Below are 15660 nucleotides of genomic sequence, written 5' to 3'. Positions count from 1 at the left end.
TAAGCAATAGTTTGCTGATGATTTCTCGATTTAGGCAGTCTTTACTAGAACTGTCTCAGAGCGGCATTGTTTTCTGTCTTCTTAAATATTTTCGGAGGAAAGTTTGTTACTTTTTCCAGCATTTTAATGACTTTTTCAGAAACTCTGCACAATTGCTTGGGAGGCGGTTTGTGCTTGTATCGAAGCAATACTAAGCTAGGTAGACCTTCCGTATCTCCTCCGCACGCCCCTCCTGTGTCCTTGGAGTGTCATCAAGCCGGTGCCAAAGGCCCCACCTGCGGTGCTTGCTCAGCTCTGTCACAGCTTTGGACATTTTTAGGAGAATCTGGGAAGTGTGTGAGGTAGAAAGGTGACTTTCTGATCATTTTGGAGGAACTGCCACTCTCTTGGGCAGGTAGCTGGAGAAGTAAGGAAGACACCCTGGAGGTCACACGTTCTCCAGGGTGACTTCATACTGTTGCTCCAAGCCTGGGTGCAAACCCTTTACATTTCTAACCCAAAGGAAATGGATGTTTCTTAGAGGTGCTTGCTGTCTGTACACTCCTAAGAATCAAACCATGCTCAAAGCAGCCAGTGACCAATAGAATTCATCTCCAACTCGCTACTGGGCCTTCCATATTATGGTTTTCTTTCCTGTCCGGTCCTCGAGATTCTACTTGCTTTAGCCGATCAAATCTCTGTTCACCTGTCTTTTCAAAGTAAACACGTCTCAAACTGCTTTTCTCTTCAACACTCTGCACCCTATCAGCCCCTCCTAAGAGTTCCGAGTGGTTTCTTTCCTCGGTTCTAGTTTGGAAGTTCCCCTGCCTGTATTACTTCTGGAACATTTTCTCTTATTTCCTCTTTATTTCTCTTCCATTCTGCATATTCAATGAACAAGGAATAATTGAGAATCTGTTGTATGTGCAGCATTAAAGTAGGAAAATTGAAGCAGAGAAGATGTATTTTTTTCAATTAACTAATGTAGTCAAGGTATTTTAATCCCGTGATGGAGACGTATTTTCTACTTGTCCCATTTATTAATTCACCTTATTCCATTTTTAGACTCATTAACTCTGGTGCCCAACTGGCACGATGATAGTGAATAAATTAGGACGCACATGGTTGTGGCTTCAAGAGGTTGTGCTCATTTAAACACCTACACAAACTAATTACTTCAGATATTTCGTTATTCAGATTTTAGCTTTCTCATTCACTGCTGTACTGGCAGAGCCTACACAGCACCAGGCACGACGTACTACCTTATACATATTTGTTGAACGACTAAGAGAGTGTTGGGCTGCTATAATAAATTCTGGACTTTTTTTTAAAATGTCAAAGTAACTGGATTTGGGTTCAGAATCATTTTTAACTTCATACAGGGCATGTCTGCTTTTATTTATTTTAAAATTTTATTTCTAAGTAATCTCTATACCCCAGGTGGGGCTCAAACCCCATAGCCCCAAGATTAAGAACCCCATGCTCCACCCACCCAGCCAGGCACTTCATAGGCATGCCTTCTTTAAAAAAAATATGCTTTAAATATTTTAATTTATGCTGTAAATTTTTAACATTTAAAAAATAAACTATATAGTCTTTGGGAATCTTAAGCTTTACGAGTTAGAAATGAGAAAATGTCCATTGTTTAAAAAATAAGCTTGTTTACTCCCATGAGGTCATTTAAAAGTGGTTATGGGGGGCCTGGGTGTCTCAGTGGGTTAAGCCACGGACTCTTGATCTCAGCTCAGGTCTTGATCTCAGGGTCCTGAGTTCAAGCCCCACGTTGCGCTCCACGTTGGGCTTGACGCTGGGCACAGAGCCTACTTAAAAAAAAAAAAAAAAAAAAAGTGGTGCTTATGTGTTCCTGAGAGCAATGTGCACCAGCGGTCAGCCCCCAGGCTCAGTGTGCAGAGTGCTGGCTCCAGACTCCCCCTCTGGTCCCAGCCTCGGGCAGCTAGGCACAGGCTCTATGACCTAGTCTGCTCTTTCTCCTGTGTCTACGCCTCCTCCTGTTTCCTTTGTAAAACAGGCATCATAATTTAGCAAACCTCATAGGATTGTTATGATGAATAAGTGATGTGCTTGGAATAGGACCAGGCACCTAGTTCAGCGCTTGTTAAATTAAACTAGACCCGTGATATGGCATCTAACACCAGTACCTACCTCTGATGACAGTTGCGAAAAGTAAATGAAATATTTGTAAATCTCACACAGTGCCTTGGTTCCTGGTGAATGCTCAATACATTTTTATTATTTTTCATAAAGAAGACCTATTAAGATACTAGATCTACCTTCGAAGGTTTTCAAAACAAGCCCACATAAAACAAGGGAATAAATGACATTCTGTGACATGAATTGTAAATAAACCAGACATCAAAGGAAGGGAAGAGTCGTGATGTACTGGAATGTGAAAGAAGGATCCTCAGTGGAGGCGGCCTCTGTGGTCCCCTGGCCGGGAAGTAAAGACTGTCCTGTCCCGGGGTGGTGGGAGGAAATGGCAATCCACGGGGCGGGGCAGTGCCACGGAGACCCCCAAAGCCTGCAGGTGTGCAGTGGGAGGGCGGGGAGGGCCGCTCGGTGCGCGGGGCGGAAGGGCCTGCATGGCTTACAGGGGGTGCCCTGCTGGAGACTGCCTTGTGTCCCTTGCGCACATGCTTTCCTGGGCCTGCATGTGTAGCCTCCCTTTTATTCCTGTGGATGCCCTTTGGCCCAAGAAAGCCCTACTTAGTTTTCATAATGCCTTCTTGAAACTGCATTTCTTCTCTAGAATGGCTGTGTCCCACTGAAGGGCTTCCTGAAAGGAAAGGAGGAAGGAGGAGAAAAGCTCTCCCGTGAGGTCTTTCAGCAGGCATTTTATGGCCACTTGTCCCGAGCGTGAGCTCTTACACGTGCCCTGTTTCCTTTCTCCTATTTTTTTTGGAATAGGGTAAGTTATCATTTAACAAATGGCAATGATGATGGGCCAGATCCTATCCAAGACCCAAGGCCACTAAAATCCTCTCAGTATATCAATGTTCTTTTGAGTTGCCAGGTGTCACAGGTCTTTAAAGGATGTGTGGTTTATCCTCCGGATTTTTAAACTTTAAAAAATTAGCTTAGTTAATTGTAAACCACTATTTATATTTGGTTCTATATTTTATATTCATAAATGATATAGATTTATAACAATATACTTCATTAAATATATTTAATTCTGTATTTGGTATTTGTAAAGCTATCTCGTTAAATATATATTGTTAATTATTTAAACTTTATTTAAAATTTATTCTCAGTATGGCTTCCCAAAGGCTTAGTTTAAAATGGACTAGTTTTCAGTCTTTTCCAGGCTGTGATCTTGATGTTTTCCCGGTTCAGCTTTGGAATAACCAGTGAGTCAAGGATTATCACTTTGGTTACCTGTGATCTTTACCCATAGGTTTGTAAAAAAAAAAAAAAAAAGAAAAATAACCATAAAAGAATTGGTATTTTTGAAGATGTCTACGTGCACACACACAGGGTCATTGTCACATAGCCTATTGCATTGGCTGCTGAATTTGCTGTCTTAAATTGGAACTCTTACATATGAAACTTTATAAACACTATATGCATGTAAGAGATTATCTCCAAAAAATTAAGAAATTCTTTTCCAAAAGGCTATAGCCATTTTAAGGCGTGAATAAAAGGAGGGAAAATGGCCGACTTAGTAGAGCTGAACTCCATAAATGCCAACAGTAGCATAGTAGAATGATATTTACAAAAGATTTTCTGTAAGAATGTATAGAAGACTTGTTTTAGCAATTCTTCTCTTGGCCCTCCGAAAAGCAAAGAAACCTAGGAGGAAGATATCTTTATTGGATACAGAAGTGTTAGACATTTGAGCTGAATTATTAATTAACTCCTCTGACACCTTCCGACAAGTTCTGAAAACTCATTGGCCAATTTCTATGGAAATGAGGTGGGTGAGAAGGGCCGCATTTACTCAGCCGTAAACAGAGGCACGCTTAGTGATGTTAACTCATTTAAACCTTACCACATCGTTGTGCTGTCAGTATTCTCCCAGTTGCATAAATAAGGAAACAGAGGCTCAGAGAGAAAGGATAAGTGAGTTGCCCAAATTCCCTGACCCATGAGGGCGATGGTAGGACTCATTCCTCCCCTCGCACCTCATAATCTTTTTCCATTTGTAGTAACCGCCTTGGCATACCCCCTTGCCTTGTCTACCCTCTAGTCCCAGAATGGCCACAAGCTTTCGAAATTGGTTCAATTCTAAATCTTTAACCCACATGCAAAGTATGAAAACTGAACACAAGCCAAATTTACTTCTTTCAAAGAACCCAATATCTTACATTAATATTTCGTAAAATGTATTTTGTGATCAAGTTATTTGTGGGAATACTTTAAAGCAATTTACCTGGTTTCTCTACTATAAGGCTTCTTGGTGTCTCTAATATACTGATGTGAACTCTGAATCTCTAAAGGGAGGATGTTACAGGTACTGTTACAGACACTGCTTTATTTATTCATTTATTCATGTATTCATCTTTTTGTTTTGGTAGAATACCTCAAGGTGTAGAATACCTAAAGAATTCATTTTCTATGAAACTACCTATCTTAATGGTGTGTCATCTTGGGCAAATCACTTTACTTCATGGTGCCTAAATTTTCTGTCCTACAAATGGGAGTAAAGATATCCCAAAGATCTCTTTAGCTTTAGAAATTCTATGATACAGCTTTCCCAACCACCCCTAAGTCCAGGCATTCATGCTACCAGGTGAACCTGCTAAGGATAGAAAAAGATTTTCTGAAAAACTCTCCATTCATTCATTCATTCATTCATTCATAGAACATTTATTGATTGCCAAGCACTATGCCAGGTTCTGAGGATACAAAGATGTACTGTCTGCCCTCAAGATGAGGCATGATATGATGATAAACATGTAGGAAGGGAGCATACACATGAACTGATGATACGGTACAGAAACAGAGCAGTGGAAATATGCCCGGATAATATACAGATGAACTGATGATTATAAAATAACTCAGTAAGAGAGAATAGAAACACTTATAAATAATAAAGACCCCTGGAGGATCTGCCCCCTCGTTGCAGGGGTTGAATAGGGCTTCCTGGAGGAAGAACACCCAGTCTGGGTCGAAAAGGATAGGTGGGCGTTAGATGAAGGGAAGATACTCCAGGCAGAGGAGGGACACAAGAGCAAAAGAAGCAGAGGGGTTGAAGCAGCCTAATGTGTGCAGTGATCTACAAAAGTTTGGCACCTGCTAGAATATGAGGTTCAAGGCAAGCGGGAGGGGGGGTAAGCATGGAGTTGGAGAAGTAGGGAGGGCCAGTTGTTGAGGGCCTTCTCTGTCAGCCACTTGAACTTGGTCCTGGGATAGAGAGCCAGTGGAAAACTTGAAACAGGGAAGTGATGTGCATCTTATCCAGCTGTGTGGAAAATAAGGTTCCAAGAGAGAAGAAAAAGAGGGGCAGAGATCAGTCAGGAGATGGTCAGGAGACAGATAATGAGCTCCTGAACCCAGAGAATGACAACAGGAGAGCGGAGGGAAGGATGGACTTGAGAAGTATTTCGTATTTAGTAGACATAACCTGCGCAGCCTGGTGAGAGATTAGAGAAGGACGAAGGGGAGGTCGTCAGCTTCTGGTTTGGATGATGAAGTGAATGACGTCAGTATGAGAGGAGGCGCTGCTTGATGGAGAAAAATGATGTGAGGTGGTTAGTTTGGGACCAGCTTAGTGTAAGGCATTTCTGAGACATCTTAAAATTGGAGATCTTCTACCACCGCCCCCCTTCTGTGCATCACACTCAAATGGAGATTTCGTTTTGCATGGAGGACTCACATTCAAGGACCATTCCATAGTGCTAGTCGTTTGATTTGGGTTGTTGGGATGTTGCAAATAAATGGTCCAATTTTATTTTTCATGTAAATGGAATTATTAAGCAAAATCATAAATAAGTTTATTTTAATCCTATTTAATGACAAAATTATGAGGCAAGCAACAGACAGCATTGATACGTACTGATTTAAGTCTAGTTGTTCTTAAATATATTTTTTCTTGAAAGAAAATTAACACGTGACCATTAGGCTTTCTTACCAGTATTCTATCATTTAAAATATTTTCTTAAATTTTAATTAAAAATTAAAATGAAGAAGAAAATATTCTTCATTTTAATGCACTTACTATCAATTTAAAAGATTATACCACTTCTCTGGACTTCCTCTCTAGACCAGATGTTCAAAGCTTTGCTGTACCTCAAACCAAGGCACGAACTCACTTGCCCTGTTGTCACGTTGAACAGACACGATGTCTAAGGGGCTCTTACCATTTCTTTATGAATGCACCACTTACAGCAGGTTCTGTATGGCTCTTTCTACATGGTTCGGCACATGGGGTGCCTAAGGACGGGCTCAAGCTCCTCACTTAAAGTTGCTATCAGCATGAACCAGAACTCTACTGGCAAGAGGTTCTAGAACTACGGGAGAGAGGTGAGAGGAACGTTGAGGGAAGAAGAGAATGAGGAGAAAGAGTGATTTCAAGGAAAACAAAATCTCTTACCGGGTTCTTCTTGGATTTTGTGGTTGTTTTTAAACCAGGTTATCTGAGGCTCTGGGACACCAGTAGCATGACAGTCCAATGTGGTGGAGCTGCTGATAGCCACTGTGTGGTCGCTGAGGTTTCGCAGGAGGTGTGGGGCTTCCTGATCTAGTGAATAAAGAAAGGGGATTGTTATTACGGGTCACTTGTATTCCTTTGTTATATATGCACATCAACACTTGACGTATATAAACAGCAAAACTCCACCGTAAGGTTCCATTCGTATTTTGTTCCCTCAATTTTTCTTCTCTGGGTAACCTGCTTCATCTTTAGGAAGTTCTAACGCACTGAAATTTGTCAGAACACGGAGTAAAATTGAGAGCAAAATTCTGTAGGATTCAGTATCATGGGTGTTGCCTGGCCACCTAGTTTTCTTCCTTTCTGTGAGAGAAGCTTTTCGGAAACCTAAGGATTTCGCATCCTATTCAAGGAACTAAAAAGGAAACCCACGATTTGGGATAGAGGCTTATAACGAATTTTTACCCAAAGATACCCTATTACAGTGATGAGCTAATGTAATTTTGCACATATTTTTATCAATGTGTTTGTGAGGGCATGTCTGTGTTACTCAGCCATCAGTAACCTGAAGTGTGAGACAGCAGACCAAACAGGAGAATTTCTTGAACTTTGCAAGCTTTATTGATTATTTCCGTCCTCCATCCCCTCCCCAGTGCAAGCAACCAAAGGGATTAATTCAAGAGGCAGAGGCTTCGATTTGTAGTTTTTGCACTATATAATAGTACAAATATTGTATTTTATATTATTTTCTCTTAAAAACATACAAATATGATACAATACAATTTATTTTAATAAAATGCCAACCAATATAGTACAACAAAATGAATCTCATACATTAAGATGCAATACATTACAACATTAAAATCCCACATTGGAACAGCAGTACCCCCAAGGCCCCAGCGAGTACAGTGTCTCTGTTTAACGAAGTAGTCAGTCCTGCTGATGTGTATACATTCTAGTTAGGCGAGTGCTGGATTGGTAGCTGGAGCTTCCAAGGTAAAAGAATAAAGACACCTCCTAACGTCCTTCCCACCCTCCCGAGTCATCCTCTTCACCCCCTCTTGTTGCACGTCCTGGAACAGAAATCAGAAGAGGTTTGGCGTGACTTACACATTCTGCGCCATTGGCTTCAGTTATACAGACTGAGCTGTCTCTGACCATTTTGGATTTCCTCATTTATTGTACTAACACTGTGAAAGCAGCTTAGGAGTGATTACCAGGCTAAGGGGTGACACACTGCAGGGGCTTTGACACGGATGTCCCTGCAGGATGCTGCCGACGCCCCAAACCTTTCTCTTTTTATTCCTGCAGGGAAACTCTTGAGGATTAGCATTCATGCAAGCAATTTTGAAATCTCAGGTTAAAAAGTATAGTATCATATAACTTTTACAGCATGCTGACAGGGCAGGAACATGGCAGGGTGACTCTCTGTTCAGAGGAACAGCTTTCTCATTAAATTCTGATTTCCAAAGCGCATCACTAGTTCTTTCCTCATTTTATACAAAATGAAATCTTGAAGGCTAAGAAGAGCGTTGAAAGGAGAGCCCTGATTTAGAAACTCTTCAAACGTAGCATGGAATGAGTGACCACAACGGCCCTTTTGCTCTCCGTCAATGTATCCTTCTAGTCTGTTCTGCACCCCGAGGCAGAACCATTTCAACATTTCTGTGTTTGCACTCTGTGCAGTCTGTCAAATGGTCTTTCCTAATTACAGATGCAGCCGGGTATCAAAATCTTCAGTTCTGATAACTTTTCACAAGCTTGTTACAATTTTGACATTTTTACACAGTAAAGATTCCAAACGTATCGGTGAAACATGACAAGATAATGAAGAACAGTGTCATATTACTATTTAGTGTCTATTACAGTGGCAAGTCAAATTTGACATATCTCATTTAAAACTCAGACACAGTTCATGGAGTTATATTTTAATAGCTGCCCCTACCACATTGACTATTTCCCATGTGCTCAATATGATAAAATGATCTATCATTGCCCACAGGGCTTATTATAAAAAGGAAGCCTGGATATAGGGCTTGCAACACCCATATAATTTTCATAGCTACAGACTATAGCATCATCAACATAGACAGCATTTGACCTCCCTGACAGGTGTACTGGAAAACACTGATATGTAAGAGAACAGTTTATTTTAACAGAAATCTCATGAGAACTCCCAAAGGCCCTATCTGCCCTAGACAAACTTCAGACAAGAGAAGCAGCAAAAAGGCTGCAGAATAAACATAGGACTCTCAATTAAATACAAAGTTCATATAAACATGTCTGAAAAACACAGTATTATATTTTTCCTGGTACCCATTTCTGAAAAAAAAAAAATGCTCTCCTACGTGAGATTTTTTTGATTGGTTTCTAAATGACCGATCAACCAAGGAATCGTTTTATCAATTCCCCTTTATACTTCACAATCTGTTTTGACATTTTAGGTAAGAAAGGCACATCAAACCCTTATTATGAACCCTAAGTTATCCGATGGAAATAGGTAGCTGCTTTCCAAAACTTTACAAAGTGGAGGTGATCCCTTCAAGTGGAGAAAAGCAGAATTAACAGAATATTTCTGCTGGTTATCAATAGCCAAAGATAACGCCCCACCAGGTTCTCCTTTCAGCTTTCAGTGTTATGGCCACAAAGATCTGCCAGGTCTCATAAATACATAGTTTCTCATCTTCACTTGGACTGGGGGACTGAGGAACCAGCCTCATGTCCTCTACTCCTACTCGATCATTCTCCATCTTAGACTCTTCTTTTTTTCTCTTCTTTCCCCATTAACCTCCCCTTCCTCCACACCCCAGAGGGGGACCAAAACAAAACAGGACCCACCCAATTGATTTTTCTCTTTGAAACTCTTTGGAAGGATGAATTACACAGCAAACAATTAATTACTCTGTGGAATTCTTAAAAATCATCTCTTGGAAGTACTTAAAATCCTCTCCTGTAAAAACTAACACCCTTCCCCTCCCTGCAAAAATTGCAGTCGCAGTTTTAAGGGGGAAAGAAATGATAGCTTCTGCGTGTCTGCTTCAGCCTTTGTTCAGCACCAATCCCTCAACCATCCCATTTGCTTTTTCAGCTTTAGTAAAACTGGGAGTCCCCTCGATCTGTGGTACTAAGGCATTGTTTACTGAAGGAACATGCTGACTTAGAATGAACAAAGACGCCACGCAAAAGAACCATAGGTAAAATTTCAAGATACAATTGATTATTCTTTCCTCCGGGCTGACAACTTCCAGGTTACTAATTGTTTTCAGAGCATTTGGGGCTCCATAAAACTGGCATTCTGGGGAAATGCTATTGTTTACTCTTTCACACTTGACAAAAGCAATTCCCACGTGAAAGACAAGTTTAGCCGTGGGACAGAGTCTGTTACCTAAAGGAGGAAACAGTCTGGTGAGTTCCCAAGCCTGAAAAGTTGTCATATTGTCACCTTCTATTGAGTTGCCCAGCCACTGTGTTCTCAGCCAGGGCTATTTTGGTCACTGTGGCTTGTTTTCCAATAGTTCACGCAAGGCACATATAATGATCAATCATAAATGAAAACAACAGAACAATGCATAGTAAATTGGTGAAAAAGTCACTTTCCCTTCAAACGCGAGCTGGAGAGAGGAGATTTCCATCTCTCCCGATTGAAAAATGGTGTGTATATTAAATGGCTCTGAAGTCTTCTGTAGTTTTGCCATTTCTTAATCCCCATAAAAATCCTATTAACATCTGCATATGGGGAAAGTGGACTTCTTTTAATGGGCAAATCTTAGATTTACATTTAGAAGAATGCATTCAACCTTCGGTCACAAGAGCCTTGATTTCCTTTATAAGCTGATTGTGGTATGTCTTTGAATGCCATCAATTAGATAGGAGAGAGTTCTTTAAAAGAATAACCGGGGGACAAATCTAAGTAAGGCGAAGGCATGATGCACATATTTTCAGATGCGGTCAGTAGCTGTAGAGTCCACTCAGGGGCAGTGAGGGGGGAAGCCTGCACTGCCAATCGGCTGGCTGCCCAGAGCGCACAGGCGCAGGACGTGGCCTTGTCCTGGGTGGGCATTCTGAATTCATACTGTGATAAAGCTTTAATACCTCTGGATTACACCGACATCTTGCACTCCTGGGGCCCATTTTAGAAGCTCCAGTTTAAGATTAATGTGCTTAATGTAAAAAAAAAAAAAGCATTTTCAAATAAATAAGCATTATAACTTGCTATCCAGGTGCTATTTACAAATCGAGAGCAGATGAAATAGTACAAAATAAAACCAAGCAGAGGTCCAATAAGAGTCTCAAATTCAACTGTACTCATTCTGAGCTGGAAAATTAACTTATTCATGTCCATCTTTGGCAGAAACCATTTTTGTTTAAATTATTCAGTTTGCGTAGCTTCAAAACTTAAAAATACAAAGAGGTTGGCATCAAAGTGGGAGGAAAGGATCAGTCCCAAGTTGTTGTTTATCAGGCAGGAGAAGACAGCAAAGAGCAAAAACAGAGAATGCACTGCAGGGATCCTCCAAATCCAAACGCGCACCAAGTTGGCCCCAGAGAGCAGAGCCCTCAGCCTGAGTGGGGAGCCCAGAGCTGGGACCTTGGGAGCTCATTATCACTCCTATCATCTCCAAACTCATTTTGGGAGGAGCATCTCCTCTGAGCCAGAAAGTTAGCAACAGTGACAACAAATCAAGATGATATGAGACAACTGTTACTTTTTAATGAGTCCTTTAATGTTTTACATTATTTTGTGTGGTACAATCATTCCTTGTGCTTTTAAATTTGGAGATCCGAGAGAAAACAGCCTTTTTGTTGCAGTGCTCACCTCTAATTGTAACTTCTTTCTTCTGAAGGATTTCTTCCCCTGTGTATATGTTCCTGGCTCTGCAGGCATAGGTGCCTGAATCTTCCAGGGAAACGTTCTTGATGGTGACATTGAGAGTGACGGAGTACTCTTTAGTGATGGCCATTTTTTGCTTGCTGATGCTGTGGTGCATTGTTCGGTTTTTAACTGTCCGCAGCAAAATCCAAGTAATGTCTCTGTATAAGAACTTGTTAACTGTGCAAGACAGTTTCAGGTCCTCTCCTTCCGTAGGCATTTTTTCCAAGTTAACATGAAATCCATTTGGCACGTCTGTAAAATAAGAATAAAGAACTTCAGTTCAGTTCATGGAAAAATCAGTGTCTCCTCTGGAGATCGTCACAGAGCTTAAGAACCGTTCCGACACAAATTCTCTCAGCATCAGCATTAAAAGGGTGAGTATTTATCTTTTCGTGTCAGGGGAACTGATCAAACCCACGTAGGAACCAACTAAGTTCGTTCCGTCAGAAGCGAGGCAGCAGGTGCCAAACAGGCTGTTTATTGGGATGGGACGTTTCCCCTGTTTGCACCACGTGGCTTTTCAAGGTGGAATTTGTTTTACACCTTGGGGTGATAGCCACATTCCCCATTTCCGTAATACATCTAGAACTTCTACCAGTGGGTGAGTGGGCAAAATAGGGAAGTCCTGAAAGAGCGACCTGTACGAAAAACCAAGGGTGGTGTTATGGTCAGACTTATTCAAGAGTAAGTTGCGACCAGGTGAAAAGAGGAAGTCCCAGGTACATGGTAGGAGACTTCAGTCCTGCCAGTCAGTACCACTTTAATCCTAGACTTTTCCAATTAAAAAAAAAACCCAACTGATTTCCCCAGTTTCCAAAAAGTGGACCGACAGTACCCTCTCTGGCTGCTGTACCACCCCCTCGCCTGCTCTTGGCGGGCACCGTGGGCAGAGAAGAGCCGCGTTCCTTGCTCAGGTCCCCTTTCACGGTGATCGTTCTACTCAGACATAAAAGAACAAAATGCCAACTAATCTGGGAGAGTTGCCTCATTTCAGAAGTGGGGGCAAGGGGAGGGGGAAATAATTTTTAAAAAATCATATTTTCTCTCAATAACATAGTAAAGGTTTTCAGAAGGTGAATATGCCATTCAAAGCCACTTCTCTCCTGTCAATCCCCAGCTAACCTTCATTTCCGTCTCCAGCAACACCTCGTGAGCTCTCCTCCTCAGCTTTCTTACCCTGGACTGTCACTTAGCTTTTGTGCTCTGAGTTCCCTAGTCTCATTTTGGACCATTTCCCCAGAGGATTAAAAAAAAAAAAAAAAAAATCATCGGTTACTGGCCCCGAATTGACCTGCTCCCAAAACCCTCCCATTGCTTGTTAGTGGCGTATCTGTATTGAGCAAAGAATTTGGGCCAACATTTTACAAAGTACTTTGAAGATGAAAAGCACTATGTTCTGCTATTATTATTATTATCCGTTGCACACAAAGCTATAAAGAAACCTTTAAACCTTAAGGGGACAATAGTCCAAAATTAGATATCATATCAACTCTTTCCTAAATCTGACTTTGCTTGTTTTTCTGATTTTTCTGGGCTTTGGCTTTATTATAAAGTGTCACGTCTGAAGAAATGCCAAAGTATTCATTTGAAACCTGGGGGCAGGGGTAGCAGTGGCTTATGAAGCTGTCAGTGGTTGGAGAGAGAGGAGACCAGCAGAGGTTTTCCTGCTTTTAAAATGAATATCTAAGAATGTGCCAGAAGATGCAGAAGCAGCTGACAGTCATTTTTAACACAACAATAAGGTGTCAGAAATAGCCCCTCTAATTCAGCATCTTTTTATATTTGGGACATTTTCCAAGCCTGCGGCGGAGTGAAACGTCAACCATCAACTTTTACACAGATACCCGAAGTATTGTGTACGGACTGCAGTCAAATCATTTCTTCCAAGGCCATACATAGGCTTTCCATTTATTATGAGGTCCCGTCCTGGTGGTTAGAACCCAAGCGAGCCCAAGTAACACCACTGAGATCATGTAGAGTTTCTATTTACTTTAGTGATTTGAAACTTCCTGTGGAAATAGCTCACAGGTTTCCTGATGGAAGATTTTGTTTATCTTTGCCAAGCACCACCAGGAATCTCAAAATAAAGTGCATTTAGTGACACTGGGAAACCAGGGAGATAAGGCAGTGTGCTGTTCCTGTTTCACCCTTGGTAATTGCTAACACACCCATAGTCATGCGGAGTGCCCGCAAACAGCAAAAACACACAGGAAAAGAAAAGAACCAACTAGGTTCTGAGGTCTGCTGCTCATATGGGGGACACTGTTGGTGAAGTTAGTTTGGTTCATGTTACCAGACAGCCTCTTAGAAATGATTGTCCATTTCTCAGGATAACTCCATTGGCCTTCTCTTTTGAGCCACAGAACATGATAAATAAAATGTCCTAACACTAGTTAATGAATCCAGAGGGATTTTTCCTTTTAATTCATGTGGATTTTTTTTTTTTTAAGCCTGGTACAAAAACAGACCCAAAGAATTGCCTTCTAACAAAGTGAAAGTAAGAAATCTTCCCACACTTAAGTATCTGTGGCAGATTTAGCACAATCCTCAGCACTAACACTCATCCCCTGTGACGCATAGCACATCCGTGGCATCTTAGGAGGTATTGTGGAGAAGAAGCAATCTTTGCTCAGAAGAGAGACTCAATTTAGGGTTAGGTGCAAAGAGTAATCACTGACACAGGTGCATATTTGGGGGGGCGCATATTGACTTAGTTGGATCAACCCTGAATTAAGTTCATGAAACAGATAAGCACAGAAATTAACACGCTGAGAGGTGTCTCATTTGTCAGGAGGTAATAAACAAGGCTTTCCTTCTACTGAAGAACAGAAATAACATTCTCTAAGAGGTGAGTGGTTACTAGAAAGTTTTGCTTGTTTCGAGTAGATACTACGTACAAGTGAATGCCAAAGTTTAGAGTAGAAGCAGTGGAGAATTCTAAAGGCCACAGCTAACTTGTTTTCATCAGTTTGGAAGGCAACCTGAGTGAGTTGTTATTATATTTTAAGGAAGGGGCAACATGCATGACAAATCCAGATCTTTTGATTTAGAGGAGTTAAACTTTAGATCTTTTAAAGCAGTCCTTGCATGCGCTCAAGCATAAACGCCGAGTAAACGTACATTCACTTTTCAGAAAATACACGTGTAAGGAGCAACATTCCTAAGAGAATCTAGTTTTGTCTCCAGTGAGAATAAATCTCGTGAGAAAGATTTAAGTAAGAAAAAGGTAGTAATTAGTTAAAAAAATAATTAATGTAACAAATTAATCTATGATTACCAAAAACTAGAACTTTTCAGGACTGGTAGGAAAGAATTCAGAGCAATTATATTCCATTTCAGGGTAAGATTAAAGCTCTTGAATTTCTAGAGGAAAAGCATCGTAAGCCTCAAGTGTGTACGTCTGAATTGAATTCTCACAGCTCCTTTCTACAGACAAGCCTTGAGATCTAGAAAAGCTTTCAACCATTCCATGGTTATACATTGTATAATGTGGTAGGAGGGAATCTGTCTGCATTGCAGCTTTGTCAATAAGACAGCCACACACAAGACATGCAGTAATGCCGAGCTCAGTGGGGCAGGCTAGATACTCGTGCTGCAGTTAAGGCTGGGTATCCGTTCATCTTTCTTGGGGACTCTGAATAATAAGGAAATGAGCACAACATCCCCCTCTACTCTTGGTACCTCCTCTTCCAGTACTGCCTTCAGACCCAGGCAAGAGGGGTCCCCGTTCTGGGCCTTTCGATGGCTCTACTCCAGCTATCCCCCTCCTCACAATATAGAGTCTGTGGGGTCAAGAAAGCATGCCACCTCCACTTCCATATCTTGCTTGAGGTCCTTGGGATCCCAGAATTCCCTGTAAAGATGATCCCGAGTCTGCTTCCAGACTGTCAAAGTCCTCTTCCCTAGGTTTGTCCTCCTGAGGTCAGACTGCTCGTAGGTATGCACACTTCTAGATCTCAGGGAAGACTGTTAGTCAGGAATGTGGGCAGCACTGGATATGTGGGCTGTGGAGACCATACATATGGGTGCAGTAGTGGGACGGAGCCAGGAGTCGAAGGAGAAGATGGGGCGGCAGTTCCTTCTGTACCTCCAGGCATTGCCACGTTCTGTGGTGGAGCTGTGAGTAGTCCCAGAGTTCTAAATTTGCACCTCACCTCTCAGGTCATCATGGAGGTATATTTGTCCATGAGAAGCTGAA

General features: G+C 41.5%; 1 protein-coding gene across 3 annotated transcripts in view; it reads right to left on the bottom strand.

Annotated features, from left to right (window-relative positions):
• The window catches only part of FLT1 (fms related receptor tyrosine kinase 1), a 171687-nt gene that overhangs the window by 64878 nt on the left and 91149 nt on the right, over positions 1 to 15660 (bottom strand). For all 3 annotated transcript variants that reach the window (XM_025875119.2, XM_073894741.1, XM_073894742.1), the window contains exons 13-14: positions 11406 to 11714; positions 6533 to 6679 (exon numbers count right to left, since the gene is read on the bottom strand). In XM_025875119.2, the coding sequence (XP_025730904.1) occupies positions 6533 to 6679; positions 11406 to 11714 (456 nt within the window). The remainder of the gene's footprint in view (positions 1 to 6532; positions 6680 to 11405; positions 11715 to 15660) is intronic.

Source organism: Callorhinus ursinus, unplaced genomic scaffold (assembly GCF_003265705.2).
Source record: "Callorhinus ursinus isolate GAN/ISIS: 27379988/994484 unplaced genomic scaffold, GSC_fseal_2.0 scaffold7, whole genome shotgun sequence".
Taxonomy (NCBI): domain Eukaryota; kingdom Metazoa; phylum Chordata; class Mammalia; order Carnivora; family Otariidae; genus Callorhinus; species Callorhinus ursinus.
The sequence above is the reverse complement of the archived record's forward strand: the minus strand, read 5'-3'. Positions and strand labels throughout refer to the sequence as shown.